General features: G+C 47.0%; 1 protein-coding gene across 2 annotated transcripts in view; it reads left to right on the forward strand.

The window, feature by feature from the left end:
• CDA (cytidine deaminase) overlaps positions 1-17,115 on the forward strand; it is a 41,122-nt gene extending 24,007 nt beyond the window's left edge. The window contains exon 4 of one of the 2 annotated variants that reach the window (XM_035308003.3): positions 807-17,115. In XM_035308003.3, the coding sequence (XP_035163894.1) occupies positions 807-839 (33 nt within the window). In that variant the 3' untranslated portion in view covers positions 840-17,115. The remainder of the gene's footprint in view (positions 1-806) is intronic. The other variant, XM_002750384.6, reaches the window with a different exon arrangement.
• The last annotated feature ends 1,725 nt before the right edge of the window (positions 17,116-18,840 follow it).

Here is an 18,840-nt window from a genome sequence, read left to right on the forward strand (position 1 = left end):
AATATAAAAATTAGCTGGGCATGGTAGCACACTCCTGTAGTCCCAGCTGCTTGGGAGGCTAAGGCAGGAGAATTGCTTGAACCCGGGAGGGGGAGGTTTCAGTGAGCCAAGATCGCACCACCACACTCCAGCCTGGGCAACAGAGCTAGACTCCTTCTCAAAAAATACATACATACATACAGCATGTTGTTTAATCCCCTCCCCAGGACTGAGGGAAGTGCATGCCATTATTCCCATTTCCCAGTGACTACTCCGAGGCTCAGAGGAGTAAAATGACTTACTAAGGGGCCCCGTGCCAGGCGATAACACATGGGTATTCCCGGCCCTTGAGGCTGACTCTAAGGCCTATGGCTCCTGACAGCTGCCTCTCTGTCTTTGTGGTTCTATAAGTGGGACAAAATTATTTTCAGCCATGGAGGAAACATAATGGTATTTTGCCATGTGGATGCTGCTTGTACCATGGGAATTTCTGCTTTTGGAGTTGTGTTTTGGGAGAGAGGAGGTTGTTTTAGCTTTGTTTTTGCGCCGTGGGGTTTCAAAGCATCTGGGAATACAGACATTTCCATCTTCCTCCTGCTTCCTGCCAGGAGTGTAAATCAGACACATTTCCCAAACCCAAAAACATACCGCCAGGAAAGCAGTGAATTTATACCATGGAATTTGTCTCACTTAAGACGGGCAGAAATAGCTGCCCTGCACGGTGGAAACGTTGAAAGTCATATAAGGAAGCCATAACAGGGCGCCACGTCCCTGGCTCCCCAGGCCCCGACATGATCCAATTGCTCAGTGCTGTTTTCTTCCAACAGATTGGATGTTGGCAAACAAGAGAAGGCAAATGAAAAAGCTGAAGGAGGCAGAGGCGAAACTGAAACCAAAATGCAAATAATAAGAGATGAGGTGTTGGGGCCGGGGACTCAGCACAGAAATTCGCCTCTGCTCAGCTCTCATCCGTACCCTCAGGCAGAGCCTGTCAAGCAGAAACATTTCCCTCCGTAAAACATTAATTCTAGGCCGGGTGCAGTGGCTCACACCTGTAATCCCAGCACTTTGGGAGGCCAAGGTGGAGGGATCACCTGAGTTTGAGACCAGCCTGACCAACAGGGAGAAACTCCTTCTCTAAAAATTAAAAGGTGGAAAAAAAAATTAATTCTAAAAACGCCAGAAGATTGAGTGTGCCCGGCATTAACTTGGTGATTGAGAGAGAAGTGTGGAAGAACAGGAGGATACAGACCTGAGCAGTCACTGGTTACCAACATAATCAGTAAGAATGGCATCTATTAACTGAGCGCCTACTATGTGCACAGAGATGCTTTACATGGACCGGGCATGGTGGCTCACACTTGTAATCCCAGCACTTTGGGAGTCTGAGGCAGGCAGATCACAAGGTCAGGAGTTAGAGACCAGCCTAGCCAATATGGTGAAACCCCATCTTTACTAAAACATACAAAAATTAGCCGGGCATAGTGGCACATGCCTGTAGTCTCAGCTACTGAGGAGGCTGAGGCAGAAGAATCGCTTGAACCTGGAAGGTGGAGGTTGCAGTGAGCTGAGATCACGCCACTGCACTTCAGCCTGGGTGACAGAGCAAGACTGTCTCAGAGAAAAAGAAAAAACAGATGCTTTACATGAATCATCTCTGCATCTCACAATACCTGGCCAGGAAGAGCTTGGGTCTGACAAGAACCTCCAGGGCTGTTGTCATGATGCCACTGATTTATCTGTCACCTACCATCCTGCATTCTCCCAACCCTAAAACCATTCCACGGACGGAGAGGCTGAGTGAGCCCCAGAAAGTTGTGATTTTCCCAAGGTCACACAGCAAACAAGCAGTGCTCCTCACAGTACAGGAGAAAGATCAAGAGACAAATTAGTCGTGGCTGACTTTATCCTGCTAAGCTTCAGTTTCCTCATCAGAAAAATGGGCATTATAATAGCACTTACCTCACAGTGTAGTTCATGAAACCATGCATGTGCAGTATCTATGTGATATGGCTTGGCTGTGTCCCCACCCAAATCTTATGTTGACTTCTAGCTCCCATAATTCCCATGGGAAGGACCTGGTGGGAGGTAATTGAATCATGGGGGCGGTTCTTTCCCATGCTGTTCTCGTGATTGTGAATAAGTCTCACAAAATCTGATGGTTTTATAAATGGGAGGTCCCTTGCGCAAGTCCTCTCTCGCCTATTGCCATGTAAGACATCCCTTTGCTCTTCCTTCATCTTCTGCCACGGTTGTGAGGCCTCCCCAGCCATATGGAACTGTGAGTACATTCAATCTCTTTTCGTTTTCTTTCTTTCTTTCTTTCTTTCTTTCTTTCTTTCTTTCTTTCTTTCTTTCTTTCTTTCTTTCTTTCTCTCTCTCTCTCTCTCTCTCTCTCTCTCTCTCTCTCTCTCTCTCTCTCTCTTTTTCTCTCTCTTTCTTTCTTTCTTTCTGGACACAGAGTCTTGCTCTGTGGCCCAGTTTGGAGTGCAGTGATGTGATCTCGGCTCACTGCAACCTCTGCCTCCTGGGTTCCAGAGATTCTCCTGCCTCAACCTTCCGAGAAGCTGGGATTATAGGCACTTGCCACCACACCTGGCTAATTTTTATAATTTTAATAGAGATAGGCTTTTACCATGTTGGCCAGGCTGGACTCAAACTCCTGACCTCAGGAGATCTGCCTTCTTTGGCCTCCCAAAGTGCTGGAATTACAGGTGTGAGCCACCATGCCAAGCCTAAACCTCTTTTCCTTATAAATTACTTAGTCTTGCATATGTCTTTATTAGAAGCTTGAGAACAGACTAATGCACTGTGTGTACGTAGCAGGCATGCAACTTCTCCTGGTGTGAGGTGTGAAGGGGATACTGTACGGGAAGCGGGTGTTAGTTGTCATTTGTCATAGCAGAAGGCGGTCTGACTCCAGGGCTGGCTGGTGCTCTTATAAAGTCCTGGGTGAGTCTTTCATGGTGTCTGTTCACAGTGTGCCATGCATGGATCAGCTTCACTGCATTCTTTCATTTCCTCGTCTCTACAGTTCTATGATCCAGGTACAATTATGGTCATTCCCATTTTACAGATGAGAAAATCAAGGCAATGAGAGGAACATTAGACAGTGAGTGGTAGAGTCAGACTCAGACCCTGCAGCCACACTGCCTCTCTCATGCCGGCTTTGCCTCTTTTCCAGTTTGGCACTAACTGGGCCGTGTACATGACCAAGCCGGATGGTACGTATATTGTCATGACAGTCCAGGAGCTGCTGCCTTCCTCCTTTGGGCCTGAGGACCTGCAGAAAACCCAGTGACAGCCAGAGAACACCCACCACCTCTGACAGCCACCTGGAGAATGTCATAAAGATGTCTCACAGCCCTGGGGACACCTGCCCAGTGGGCCCCAGCCTCACAGGGGCTGGGCAAAGATGATGTTTCCAAATTACACTCCAGGCCAGGCCAGCACCCCTCCTAGCAACCTGCCTTGGGACTTAGAACACCCCCTGCCTTTCCCTTTCTTCCCATGGGCCCTTTTTCAAAGTCCGGCCTAGTGTGGACTGGTCCCCGTCAGCCTTCCCAAGGTTCTGTCCAGTTCCAAGCAATTTTTAAAATCACGAACATCACAGAACATCCAGAATCCCAGAGTGTGTCTTGTTCCATCTCTATGCTTGCTTGCAGCTCTGAGGAGGGACAGCGTGATTTACAGGAAGACCTGCACTCTTTCTGCTGGGAGAGGAAATGGGTTCCTTGGAACCATGGACCTTGTGGTGCGGAGAGCTGAGGTTTTAGGCGACTTGGCGACTTGCCCCATCCCTCCCCCATTCTCTAAATGGGCAGCTCCCCTGGGCTGGACCTAACTGCCAATAACCATCCTAGAGTGTGTTTTTGTCTCCTTATAGACCTGAGCATTGGATGGTGTGACTGAGAGATTCCAGAGTACAAAGGGTCAGGCACAGGTTTGTCTAGACAGTGTAACAAAGGTTTCTCTCGTAGCTACTGTACGTCAGATACTTTTGTGTGCCTTATTTTAAGTTTAAAGTGCTCCACAGTTCTGTGAGGTGGGTGTGGAGATGCCCCCTTCTCACAGATGAGAGCACTGGGCTTTGGAGAAGTTGAATACCCTGCTCCAGGGTGATGGCAAAGCCCAGAATCGAATCCAGGGCCCTTGACCCCTCTGTGGTCCGGGAACACTGCCTGCTTTTTGCCATGCACTACACTGAGGTGGGTGACCTGTGTGGGCCTGTTCAGTCCTCATTTATCAAACTCAAAGGTTAATTATTAGTGTTCTCAATTTAGCAATAAGCAACTCAAAGCTCATAGTGATTGAGTTGCTCACCCAAAGTCACATAGCTAATGTGGCAGAACTGGAATCAGAGTTAGGTACATCTGGGCCGGGCATGGGCGCCTCATGCCTGTAATCCCAGCACTTTGGGAGGCCAAGGAGAGCAGATCACCTGAGGTCAGGGGCTCGAGACCAGCCTGACCAATATGGTAAAACCCCATCTCTTGGGAGGCCGAGGCGGGTGGATCACAAGGTCAAGAGATCGAGACCATCCTGGTCAACATGGTGAAACCCCGTCTCTACTAAAAAATATACAAAAAATCAGCTGGGCATGGTGGCGCGTGCCTGTAATCCCAGCTACTCAGGAGACTGAGGCAGGAGAATTGCCTGAACCCAGGAGGCGGAGGTTGCGGTGAGCCGAGATCAAGCCATTGCACTCCAGCCTGGGTAACAGGAGCGAAACTCCATCTCAAAAAAAAAAAAAATCTCTACTAAAAAATACAAAAACTAGCTGGGCATGGTGGCAGGCACCCATAATCCCAGCCATTCAGGAGGCTGAGGCAAGAGAATCATCTGAACCCGGGAGGCGGAGGTTGCAGTGAGCTGAGATCGTGCCATTGGCCTCCAGCCTGGGTGACAGAGGGAGACTCTGTCTCAATAAAACAAAAACAAACAAACAAAAAAAAACTAGGTCTGATTCCAAGCATTCTTTTCCCCATTCCCCCATAGCTGACATCTCAATTTACTGATTATCTTTTATACGTCAAATATGCTAAATACTACAGAAAAAGACAGCCTCTGCCCTTGAGGAACTCCCCGCCTGACAGAAAGAGAGAGGTGTAAACAGGTCTAATGCACAGAAGCGCACCCTGTGATCCAGGAGAACCAAGTGTAAGGTGTCGGGAGCTTGCTGCTGTCTGGAGTGTGAGGACAGGGAGGGACTGTTTCTTTCATTGGTGCACTGGTTCTCTCTCTCTCTCTCTCTCTCTCTCTCTCTCTCTCTCTCTCTCTCTCTCACACACACACACACACACACACACACACACACACACACACAATTAGGAAGGTCAGGACTGAATAAGGAAGGAGCCAGAGTGGGTCCTCGGGAGGGGAGGACAGCTCCAGGAGTCCTCCCAGGAGGAGTTGACCTTGGGGCTGGCTCATTGGGTGGGATAAGAATACAGCTTAGGTTTCCTTTTCCCAGGGCAAGCGAGTACTTGGGGGCACCCAGGTGGACATCGCCCCTTCCCTGGAATTCCTTTCCACCCTGATCCAGCATTGCCACCTGATGAGACTGGCTTTGCCACAGCACACTCAGGCTCACCTGCTGTCATCTCAGGAGCACCCCAGCCATTCCAGCTCGGCTATATGATGCACAGCTCCACACTGCCTGCCTTTCTTTCTTTCTTTCTGTCTTTCGTTTTTTTTTTTTTTGAGATGGAGTCTCACTCTGTCACCCAGGCTGAAGTGCAGTGGCACAATCTCTGCATATTGCAACCTTTGCCACCTGGGTTCAAGTGATTCTCCTGCCTTAGCCTCCTGAGTAGCTGAAATCACAGGTGCCTGCCACCACACCTGGCTAATTTTTGTAGTTTTAGTAGAGATGGGGTTTCACCACTTTGGCCAGTCTGGTCTTGAACTCTTGACCTCATGATGCACCTGCCTCGGCCTCCCAAAGAGGCGTGAACCACCATGCCTGGCCTGCATTTCTTTAGAGATGGTTTTGGTGACCAAGCACAGTGGCTCACACCTGTAATCCCAACACTGTAGGCGGCTGAGGTAGGAGGATTTCTTGAGGTCAGGAATTCAAGACCAGCCAAGTAAACATAGCAAGATTCTGTCTCTACAAATAATAAAATAAAATAAAATAAATTAGCTTGGCCTTATGGTGCAAGCCGATGGTCCCAGCTACTCAGGAGGCTGAAGCAGACAGCTGTCTTGAGCCCAGGAGTTTGGAGCCACAGTGGGCCATGACTGCGCCACTGCATTCTAGTCTGAGCAACACAGTAAAATCCTATCTCTAAAACAGCAACAGGCTGGGCACAGTGGCTCACACTTAGAATCCTAACACTTTGGGAGCCTGAGGCAGGTGGATCACTCCTGACTTGAGGTCAGGAGTTCAAGACCAGCCTCTCCAACATGGCAAAAGCCTGTCTCTACTAATTCAGCCAGGCATGGTGGTGCATGCCTATAATTCCAGCTACTTGGGAAGCTGAGGCAGGAGAATTGCTTGAACCCAGGAGGCAGAGGTTACAGTGAGCTAAGATTGCGCCACTGCACTTCAGCCTGGGCGACAGAGGGAGACTGTCTCAAAATAAACAAATAAATAAATAAAACAAAAAGAAATGGCTTTGGGGCCCTTCAGCACAGTCCTCTGTTCTCAGCAAAGGCGGGCGGAGAAATGTAAAAAAAGAGGAAGCTGAAGGGAAATCTGGTCATCAGGTATTCTTGGAAATATGAATGATTGACATTTTCTTCTTTGTACATATCTTTTTAAATTTCCAAAACATTAAAAAAAAAACTATCAACAATGATATATAAAGAAAGAAAAAGGGGTATAACATAACGGTTAAACATTCGCACTTTGGGTTGAACAGCCTCCAAACTTTGTGACTTTGGGCAAGTTATTTCATTATTCTGAGACTCAATTTTCTCATCTGCAGAATGGGGATGATAGTATCCAGCCCCTAGGATTGTGGCAAGGATTGAATGAAATAATGCAATTTTAAAGGCCGGGTGTTGGCCAGGCACAGTGGTTTACCCCTGTTATCCCAGCACTTTGGGAGGCCAAGGCGGGTGGATCACCTGAGGTCGGGAGTTCAAGACCAGCCTGGCCAAAATGGAGAAACCCTGTCTCTACTACAAATACAAAAAATTAGCTGGGCGTGGTGGTGGGTGCCTGTAATCCCAGCTATTTGGAAGGCTGAGGCAGAAGAATCGCTTCAACCCAGGAGGTGGAGGTTGCAGTGAGCTGAGATCATGCCATTGTACTCCAGCCTGGGCCACAAGAGCAAAACTCCATCTCAAAAAAATAAAATAAAATAAAGGCCCAGTGTTTGACCCTCACCAAATTCTCAGTAAATCTTTGCTGTTATCCTTCATCAAGGTGACAAATTTTGATCCTCTGTGGATGGATTTGATTTTTGCAAACAAGCAGCAGAGTTTTACAGCCAATTTATTATTTTTCTCTTTTTTTAAATGGAGTCTCCCTCTGTTGCCCAGGCAGGAGTGCAGTGCCACAATCTCAGCTGACTACAACCTCTGCCTCCAGGGTTCAAGTGATTCTCCTGCCTCAGACTCCTGAGTAGCTGGGATTACAAGTGCCTGCCAGCATGCCCAGCTAATTGTTGTACTTTTAGTAGAGACAGGGTTTCACCATGTTGGTCAGGCTGGTCTCGAACTCCTGACCTCAAGTGATCTGCCTGACTCAGCCTCCCAAAGTGCTGGGATTACAGGCATGAGCCACCACGTCTGGCTCATTCTTTGCACAATTATTTATCGGTGCTTACTGCTGAGACCAGTTCCCAGGGACACAGCGGTAAGTGAGGCAAAGTTCTTGCCCACACAGAGCTCCTAGTTTATCAGTGGGAAAAAGAGATCTGCATGATTATAGTTCTTTATGACAAGTGGCCCCCAAGGTGAAGAAAGAGCCCTGGCAGCAAGCAGCAGAAAGAATAGAACTTGGCCAGTCGCGGTGGCTCATGCCTGTAATTCCAGCACTTTAGGAGGCTGAAGCAGGCGGATCATTTGAGTACAAGAGCTCAAGACCTGCCTGGGCAACATGGTGAAAACTCATCTCTACAAAAAAAATTTCTTTAATTAGGCCAGGTGCAGTGCCTCACACCTGTAATCCCAGCACTTTGGGAGACTGAGGGGGACAGATCATGAGGTCAGGAGTTTGAGACCACCCTGACCAACATGGTGAAACTCCATCTCTACTAAAAATACAAAAATTAGCCAGGTGTGGTGGCACATGCCTGAAATCCCAGATTCTCAGGAGACTAACATGGGAAGATCACTTGAGCCTGTGAGGTGGAGGCTGCAGTGAGCCAAGATCACACCACTGTACTCCTGTCTGGACAACAAAGCCAAACCCTGTTGAGGAAGGAGACCCTTAATCACCCTTCATCCTCTTAAGCTTCTAAGACCACTTCCCCCAGCCTTCTGCATTGCATTTCAATAGGAGAGGTAAAACCTAGCAGACTGGGTGCCACCCTTAATTGCACCCCTATAGATAGCAGGCATGGTATGGAGGAATCTTTCTGGAAGGCATTCTATTTGCTTAAACTTGATCAGACCTCCACCTAAGTCACGTACCACGAGCCTACTTCAAGAACTTTTCACATGTAATTTCTAAGATTGTGAGCCTTTAAAAGGGGAAGGAGCTGGGCACGGTGGCATGCGCCTGTAGTCCCAGCTACTCGGGAGGCTGAGGTGGGAGGATCACTTGAGCCCAGGAGTTCTGGGCTGTAGTACGCTATGCCAATCAGGTGTCTGCACTAAGTTCGGCATCAATATGGTGACCTCCCAGGAGCAGGGGACCACCAGGTTGCCTAAAGAGGGGTGAACCAGCCCAGGTCAGAAATAGAGCAGGTCAAAACTCCCATGCTGATCAGTAGTGGGACTGCACCTGTGACTAGCCACTGCACTCCAGCCTGGGCAACACAGCGAGACCCCATCTCTAAAAAAAAAAGAAAGAGCGGGGACAGGATTTCCTAGTTGGGGAGCTTGGCTGTATTTTCACTGGCCGTAGCTCCTGGCCAAATAAATCATCACTGCCTTCCCAGTTCAGTGTTCAAGAGGTTTGTTTGCAGTCTTTCCTACTTCACTATCTCAAAAAAAAAAAAAAAAAAGAAAGAAAGAAGGAAAAGAAAAGTAGAACTTGCCTTCCTGCAGGACCACCTGGAGGAGAGGATGTCTTAGTCAGAGCAGAGAAGCGTCATCCACTAAAGGAATGGGATTTGAAGAAGGGTAAAATATGAGATTGACCTGAGGACTAAGCTCCGTGCCCTTACACTTCATGGTAACAGTCTATGGAAGGCGATTCTCAAAGGAATCCAGAGATTCTTTAACAATGGCGTCTTAGAAGAACAATACCCATTTGTCTGTAGAGAGACAATAAAAGCATTTTCACTTTGCAGTCCCATTGTGCAGAGTGCAGTGTGGAGGACATGTGTTTTCGGAGTGGTGTGTATTCTATTGTCCAGCGCTGTCTGTGTTTTTTAGGACCCTAAAGCACAGTCCCAGATTCTCATGGAAATAAATAGAAGAGTGTATATTTCTGCTGCTCTGGCCAGCTGCTGCTAATTGCTCTTGTAAACCACATGACTCTTTAGGATTTCCTTTAGCAGGGAGGAGAGCACAGCTATAACTGAAAGACATTTGGGGTACTTTGGGTCTCTGAGTCTGAAATGAAGCCAGAGGACACCGTTCAAGAATAAATAATGAATGACCTAATAAGTCTCTTATCTGTTTAGCATTTTGTATATGGTGATATGAGCATGGGAACAGATGTGGAAGGAACACTCAATCTGTAAACACAGTTTTTGACGGGTACAGGAGAGAAGAGTTAAGAAGATTAAATGTTTAGGTTGGGCATGGTGGCTTATGCCTGTAATCGGCATCAATATGGTTACCTCCCAGGAGCGGGGGACCTTCACTGTGAAGCTGAGACTGGTGGATCACCTAAGGTCAGGAGTTCAAGATCAGCCTGGCCAACATGGCAAAACCCTGTCTTTACTAAAAAATACAAAATTTAGCTGGGTGATGCGACATGCACCTATAATCCCAGCTACTCAGGAGGCTGAGGCTGGAGAATTACTTGAACCCAGGAAGTGGAGGTTGCAGTGAGCCAAAATCAAGCCACTGCACTCCAGCCTGGGCCACAAAGCAAGACTCCATCTCAAAAAAGTAAAAAGAAGAAGATTAAATTTTTAAAACCCTGTGACTAAGTGGCAAACAATATGGCATAATAGTGACATTAGTTATCTATTTCTGTATAGCAAATTACTAAACATTTACTGGCTGAGAAAAACAAATAGTTATCATCTTGCAGTTTCTGCAGGGCAGGATTCTGGGCTGAGCCAGGTTCTATGACTCAAGGTCTCTTACAAAGTGGCAATGAACATGTCGGGCAGGGCTGCAGTCTCATCTGAAGACCTGACCGGGGTTGGATCCATTTAAAAGCTCACTCACGCAGTTGCTGGCAAGATTCAGTTCACTGTGGGCTGTTGCTGTTACTATCCAGTTCCTTGCTATATGGGCCTCTCCAAAGGGCAGTTTACAACTTGGCAGCTTACTTCTCTTAGAACAAGCAAGCAAGACAGAAACCAGAGTCTTTGCAATGTGATGAAAGTAACATTCCATCACTTTGGACAAATTTAGTCCATAGAAGCAAGTCATTAACATCCAGCCCACAATCCAGAGGAGGGGATAATATATATGGCACAAATGCCAGAAGATGGGTATTCTAAAGATGTAAAAATTCAAAATGTACATGAATAAAGGAAACAATAAAGTAGATAAGCATGGTGGAAGCATCAGAAGATGCAGGCCTGGTTAGCCACGTTAAGGAGTTTGACCTTATTCCAAAGGGCAGCCTTCAGTTTCAGGTGGGGGTCACATAGTCAGCTGTGTACCTTAAATATCTCAGCTTGCTAAATCAAGAACTAGTAGAGGCTGGGCAAAGTGGCTCACACCTGTAATCCCAGCATTTTGGGAGGCTGAGGCAGGAGGATCACTTGAGGCCAGGAGTTCAAGATCATCCTAGGCAATGTGGTGAGAAACTGTCTTACCAAAAATTTTAAAATTAGGTGGATGTGGTGGTAAAACTACCAATGGGTTCTTCCTACCCACTGCACAAAGATCATGGCATTGCAGTGAAGTAAGAGTTTAATAGACATAAGGCCAGCCATGGCACTCGAGAGACAGAATCATTACTCAAGTCAATCTCATCAAAGGCTCCTAGGTTAGGAGTTTTTCAAAGGCAGTTTGGGGGAAGGAGTGGGGGTGGCTAGGTAATGGGTGCTTGCTGCTGATTGGTTGGGTCAGAGATAAATTCTTAGGGAGTTGAAGCCTCTTCTTGCACTGGGTTGCTCCTGTGTGGTGTCACAGGAACAGTGGAGCCATTAACTGGGGCGTCCAGGTGGAGCCACAGGTGTCAGACACGCAAAAAACTTGAAAAGGCATCTCAAAAGGCCAATCTACAATAGTGATGTTTTTGCAGGAGTAATCAGGGAAGTTGCATATCTGTGACCTCTAGAATAATAGCTGGCAATCCTTTATGTCTACCCCTTAGCGGAGTTCAGGCTCCTCTTCCCCCAGTCTGGTGGCCTTTCATTAGCTTTACAAAGGCAGTTGCATTTTGGGCAAGGACTACTATCATTTAAACTATAAACTAAATGACTTTCAGAGTTAGCTAGGCCTAAGCACAGGTATAATTAAGGCAACTTGAAAGCTAAAGGCAAGAGTAGGGAGGTTGGCTATAGCAGATCTCCCCCACTGCTGTAATTTTCTCACTGCTATAATTTTTGCAAAGGTGCTTTCAGTGGCTCATACCTATAGTCCTAGCTACCTGGGAGGTTGAGGCAGGAGGCACGCTTGAACCCGGGAGTTGGAGGCTGTGAGCTATGATGTCCCCATTGCACTCCAGCCTGGGCAACAGAACAAGAACTTGTCTAGGAAGAAAAGGGAGAGAGGGAGGGTGGGAGGGAGGGAGAGAGAAGGAAACAGAGATATGAAGAAAGCTATCAAAAAAAATAGCTAAAAGGGTAAAAAATCATTGTCTCTAGGCTGCAGCATTAGGTTTAGGGAGAGTTGAGACAAGATTGTTGCTTTTCATTATAAGCCTATCTACATAAACTCTTAGTGAGGCAGGAGCAGCTGCGAGAAACAGACTTCTCGAGCACCGAACTGAGAAGGAAGGGGTGATTTACTGGGCTGGCAGCAAGGCGACATAGCTGCCTAACAGCCAAACTCCTCTCACAAAGGAAATATCTGCCTTTATATAGGCTTACAACTCTAGATATTACACGTGACAGGGTCTTGGGTTTACAGCTTTCAAAATTACATGTGAAAGAGTCTTGGGCTTACAACTCTAGAATTTACATGTGAAAGGGTCTTGGGCCATGGAGTAGGTGTGGGGTATAGTGACTTAGGTGGGGGTTCGATCCTGTTTAAGTAAAAACAGTGCCTTCCAGAAAGATTCCTCCACACTGCCTGCGGTCTATAGGAGGACGATTAAGGTGGTGCCTGGTCTGCCAGCCTATACTTCTCCTGTTGAAATGCAGTGTGGAAGTCAAGGAGGGGGTGGTCTTAGATGCTTAAGGTTGACTAAGGGTCTCCTCCCTCCTTAGTATTTTTTAAACCATGTATTCATATTACTTTTATTTAAAATAATTCTTACTTTAAAAAAACAACAACAACAACATTGGCAGAGCTCACACCTGTAATCCCAGCAATTTGGCAGATTGCTTGAGCCCAGGAGCTCGAGACCAGCCTGAGCAACATAGTGAGACCCCATCTCTTTCCCCGCCCCTCCTTAGAGAACTCGGAATTAATTTTTTTTTTTTTTAAGACAGAGTCTCGCTCTGTCGCCCAGGCTGCAGTGCAGTGGCGTGATCTTGGCTCAACACAACCTCCGCCTCCCAGGTTCAAGCAATTCTCCTGTCTCAGCCTCCCAAGTATCTGGGACTACAGGTGTGCACCACCACGCCTGACTAATTTTTGTATTTTTAGTAGAGACAGAGTTTCACTATGTTGGCCCCCATCACCAAAAAAAAAAAAAAAGCAGAAAGTGGATAAAAAGGAAACCATGAAAAGGAAATTCATTTGGAAATGATGTGGTGCACATTCTACAGCAAAAATGCAGTCGTTGATTCTGTTGGGGTTGTGAGTTCTTAATACGCCTGTTTCCTTCCAGCCTTTCTCGGCCCCTCCCCTCACTCCTGCTTGGAAGGAAGAGCGACTCATTATCCGCGAGTTTCAAAGTGTCACCCAGCCTCTTCCTCTCACCTTCCCCTTGGCCATGAGCCTCCTACTAAGAGCTTGAATTCCCAGATGGCTCTCAAACAAGGGCTGGGGACCCAACAGGCCCCATGCTAGGTGCTGGGGGATATGAGATTTAAACATCACGATCCCTGTTCTTACAGAACTCACATTTTAGTGGGAGAGACAAAGAAGGGACATCTAACCCAGTCCAGAGAAGATCAAAGAAGGCTTCCTGGAGGAATTGATCTCAAGTATGAATGGGGACTCTTTCAGAACAGTAAATCAAGGCAGAGAAGTCACCATGATGGTGAGACAACTGGAAGTAAATGAGTGATGCTGGACCATAAAAAGCAGGGTGGGGGACAGTAAGAAGGATGCCAGACCTAAATAGTGAGGAATGTTGTGTGCCAGACTGAGGAGCCAGGACTTTATCCCAAGGGCAGTGGGCAAGGGTACAGAGCATATGAAGGTTTTATACACAGTAGGCAACATGGCCATATTTGTAATTTGAACACTCACTTCAGGACAACAAATATATTGGATATATAAGGAACCAGAGATTGCCTAAGTTTCTCAACAGTACAATCTCTCCCTGCTCCATCATCACTATGTTTTAATCCATCTCACCCAGACAACATAGGGATGCTTCCTTCGAACGAAATCTCACTTTCCACCCACTGTGGTCTTCTTCTAACCTCCCAAAACTACAGCCCAGGTGTTTCAAGTAGCAGGATTTTGATCTGGCTGCAGCTTTGCTCTGTCAACAGTTTTAGCAAAGCCTCCTTCCACCTCTGCAGGCAATTTAGAGATAGCATTTCTCAAATGGTCTGTGGATAAAGGATGTTGCTGCTCTGGGAAATGTGTCTGCCTCCTGCCAGGAGGAGACAAAGAACACTGAAACCATGCCAAAGGATGCTGTCCAGAAAGGGAAGGTTAAACAGCCCTTGACATTCTTTGTTGAAGTCGTGCCTTTCTCCATTTTTACATTCAAACCAGCTTCCCCACCCCCATGTTAGTGGGTAAGGGGAAGGTTAAATAATGCTTTTTAAGAATACTATGTGCTTTACCAAAACTCCACAGTCCTTGCCCACCAGGAGGGAAGGTGTACAGTGAAATATAAACCAGAAATAAAATTCTAAGCCCCACAACCGTCTGAATAGACTCCCCCTCTCAACCAAGGGCATTCCAAAGTTAACCTGAAAAACTGATTCAGACCATGATACGAAAGGGGATTAAGATATGCCTCATTATTCCCTCCTTCCTTTTAAAATTCAGGCCCAGCTGACCAGCATTAACATCAATACAGACCTTAAGACTGACAGACTCTAAATCTGATAAGAAACATGTACAACCTATTCTCTCTGAAGCCTACCTGGAGGCTTCATCTACATGATAAAGCCTTGGTCTTCAAAACCCCTTATCTAACCAGACATTTCTTTCTACTGATGCTGAAGCAGGAGGGGTTGCAAACAAACCTCTGAACTGGGAAGGAAGTAGTGATTTATTCAGCCAGGAGCTGCGGCAGGTGAAAATACCTTAACAGCCAAGCTCCTCGACAAAGAAAATCCTTGTCCTTTTAAAGGCTTGCAATTCTAGAAATTACATGTGAAAGGGTCCTAATCCATGAAGCAGGTATGGAGTATGTGACTAGGTGGGGGTCTGATTGTGTTTAAGCAAAAACAGTGCCTTCTGGAAAGATTCCTCCGTACCACGCCTGCGATCTACAGGGATGTGATTCAGGGTGGTGCCTGGGGTGCCTGCCACCCTTTACTTCTCCTATTGAAATGCAATGTAGAAATCTAGGGGGAAGGGCTCTTAGAAGCTTAAGAAGATGGAGGGTCTCCTTCCTCACTCCCCACTTTGAGAATCTCCCCTATAACATTGGTGAGAGTTCCCACTCTCATCCTCATTTTCCTGATCCTCTGTTTTAGCTATTAACTTAGTAGGGCTGTTCCATCACCCTGCTATGAGCTTAATTTCAAAAGCTGTATGCATAGGGGGTTCTGATGGATCACAGCAGACATCGGGTTTTCTATCCCCTGGGCTACACACCTTTTACTGAGTACCATTATACGTAAACACCTTTTACTGAGAACCTGTTTGTACATAAACAGGTTCCCTTCTGTGTCCCTGCACATTCATAGTAACTGTAGAACAAAAGAATTGTAGTAACTTTCCATCCTACCTCAGTAATCTGGTGCACACACTGAGAGCATTCTTCAAAATTAGTTAATGTCCCTATTGTATGAGTCCAAATTTTAAGAATAAGTCCCACGATGAGTCTCCTCATGCTTCGGCCGTGCGTGGACCAGCCAGCTTCTGGGATGTGGCTGGAGCAAGGCTTGCTGTCCTTCTTAAGGTGACTCTGGGTCTGGTCTAGCTTCCCAAGTTGCTGTAGGTTTTGCACTGCTGTGCTGGATCTAGGCTGGGATTCCCTCTACATTTATGGATTCCCTCTACATATCGTGGTCTGGGGTTCTTTCCACCGTGGCTTCAGAGGGACTAAATTCCAGTCCTTTAACCACATGTGATCACCTGGTGAGAAAGGGTGAACTGGGGAGAATAAGCTTACAGGGCTTCTTTCATTTACCCAGGTTGAAATGTCCTGAGTGATTTTTCCTAGAGCTTGTAGCTCTCGTCCTAGCTCAATTTCTCCCAACTCCTGAGGAGTTCCCAGGAGTGCCTGCAGTATGGGAAGGGGCCTATGATAAAAGACTTCATAGGGGGAATATCAGGAGTATATTTAATTTTGAATAACACCAAAGGAAGTGCTTGCACCCACTTTAATCCTGTTTCCTGACAAATTTTCCCTAAACTATTCTTAATAGTCCGGTTCATCCTCTCCCTCTTTCTGGAACTCTGTGGTCGGCAGCACTGCTCTTCCATATGGTAGCTGGATCCATCCCTCTTTACTTATTTGCCCCCCTTCTGCCTGGAGAAAGTCTTTTGGTATTTATTAGAGTCACTACTGTGTGGGGTGCTTTGGTATTTAAGTTTTGCTCCAGAGTTTGCTTATCAGCCTCTTGTGCTAGCACAGCAGTTGCTGCCAAGGCCCTTAAACATGGGGGCCATCCCTTGGAAATTCTGTCCAGCTGCTTAGATAGATAAGCTACAGGCCTGGACCAAGGTCCCACTGTTTGTGTTAGAATGCCAACTGCCATTTTATTCTCTTTCTGGCACATGCAACGTGAAGGGCTTTGTTAAATCAGGTAACCTCAGAGCCGGGGCTGACATAAGTTTCTCTTTCAGTTCCTGAAAGGTCTGCTGCTGCTGAGATCCCAATTCAAAGGGGTTCCTTGTCTCCCGCACTAGTGACTCCATAAAGGGGTTTGGCCAGTACCACGAAGTTTGGGATCCACAGTCTACAGAAACCCACAGCTCCCAGGAACTCTCTCACCTGCCTTCTGGTCTCGGGTCCTGGCAGGTTGCAAATGACTTGTTTTCTCTCTGCTCCTAAGCTGTGCTCTCCCTACTGGATGGTGAACTCCAGACATTGCACTTGCTGTCAGCAAATCTAGGCTTTCTTTTTAGACACTTTATACTCATAGTCCTCCAGGTGCCAAAGTGAGGCATCTGTTCCTTTAGAACACCTAACTGCTGTGAGGTGTCCCAGTAAAAGACCAGCATATTGAAGCAACATGCAGTCTAAGTCCTTAGCAGGAAATTTCTGGAGGTCATGAGCTAGTGCCTTCCCAGAGATGGTAGGAGAGTTCTTGAACCCCTGGGGTAGCCAAGTCCAGGTGTACTGGGTGGTCACACCTGTTTCTGGATTTTCCCATTGAAAAGCAAACAGTCTCTGAGGTCAGTCCAATGCTAAAGAAAGCATCCTCTTTTTCTTTTTGAGATAGAGTTTCGCTGTTGTTACCCAGACTGTAGTGCAATGGCACGATCTCGGCTCACCGCAACCTCCGCCTCCTGGGTTCAAGCAATTCTCCTGCCTCAGCCTCCTGAGTAGCTGGGACTACAGGTGCACACCACCATGCCCAGCTAATTTTTATATTTTTAGTAGAGTCGGGGTTTCACCTTGTTGACCAGGATGGTCTCAATCTCTTGACCTTGTGATCCACCTGCCTCGGCCTCCCAAAGTGCTGGGATTATAGGCATGAGCCACCACACCCGGCCAAAAGCATCCTTTAAGTCCAAGCACATGAACCAAGTGCTCTCTGCTGGCAATAATCCCAACAGCATGTACAGGTTTGGCGCAGTTGGGTGCAAAGTCACTGTTGCCTGATTAACCAAATGCAAGTCCTGCACTGGCCTGTAGTCTTTGGTCCCTGGAATAGGAACAGGCAAGTGGCAAGGTGTTCCATGGAAACTGATAAGGAACTATAATTCCATAGTCCTTTAAGTGTTTTAGGTGGGTCTGATGCCTTCTAGGGCCTTCCGGGGAACTGGATATTACTTTTGAGCACAGGGGCCTGGTTGATTGCCAGTCCTGGCAGATTGTCCTCTTCCCAGACCTTAGGCCATTGTTTTGCTAATGCAGGTTCTGTCTCTTGGTCTGGCTCAGTTAATAAGAGCCTCCACTCTTCTTCACAAGGAATCCTGAGGGCCATTATGACTCCAGTTTTAGGCAATGCCAGCCGTAGATTGCCACTCTTGGTAAAGGTGATGGTTGCCCGTAGCTTACTGGGCAGATCCCTTCCTAGCATGGTCAGAGGGCAATCAGGCATGTATAGGAACTGGTGAATTACCTCATGCTCCCTGCACCTCACAAGTCCAAGGCAAACGGAAAAACTGTTTCTCTGACACCCCAGTAGCTCCAACAATATCGGTTGCTGCCTTTGAAAGGAGGGTTACAAGGCTGTCATCAGGACCCATGGGCTCTTTGCAGGGCAGTTGAGCCCAGCTCCCTTCAATCCAGTGGCCCTTCCATTAGATTGAACAGAGCTCCTTCACTTTCATCTGAAGCCATGTGCTTAAGACTGACCTGTTTTCCTGTCAGCTGGGGGCACTCGTCCTTCCAGTGTCCCACTTCTTTACAGTAAGCACACTGGTCACACTGCAGGCACGGGTGATTAGACTGGGTAGCCTTCCAGGAGCCCCCATTTCCAGGGGCACTCCTCTAATAGCAGCAGCTGTCAAGTTGGTGCTTCATTGAGCCTGACACTCATTTTCTCTATGACTTTCTCTACGGCTTATTTCATCTCTGTTCACAAACACCTGGTTAGCTATTTCTAATAACTGTGAGATATTCATGCCTGCAAATCCTGCCTGCTTCTGTAACTTTCTCCTAATGTCTTCTGTACACTGACTGACTAATGCCATATTTACCATGTGCTGCTTTTTGGAGCTCTCAGGATTGAAATGAGTATGCATGCAATAGGCTTCATACAGGCTCTCATAGAACTGTGCCAGGCTTTCCTCTTTCCCTTGAATGACCTCAGAGATTTTATTAATGCTCGTAGCCCTTTGGGCTCCCTTCTTCAATCCTTCCATTAAGGCCTCTCTGTACTGCACTAGCCTCTGCATGCCCCCCAGGGTGCTTGGATCCCACTGGGGGTCAGTCCTCGGTAACTGGACCCTGACATACCCTTGGGGGTTCTGGTAATCTGCTGGAACATGCTCCTTCAACCATTTGGAAGCAGCTTGGAGTATTCTCCA

This window comes from Callithrix jacchus, chromosome 7 (assembly GCF_049354715.1).
Source record: "Callithrix jacchus isolate 240 chromosome 7, calJac240_pri, whole genome shotgun sequence".
Lineage (NCBI taxonomy): Eukaryota > Metazoa > Chordata > Mammalia > Primates > Cebidae > Callithrix > Callithrix jacchus.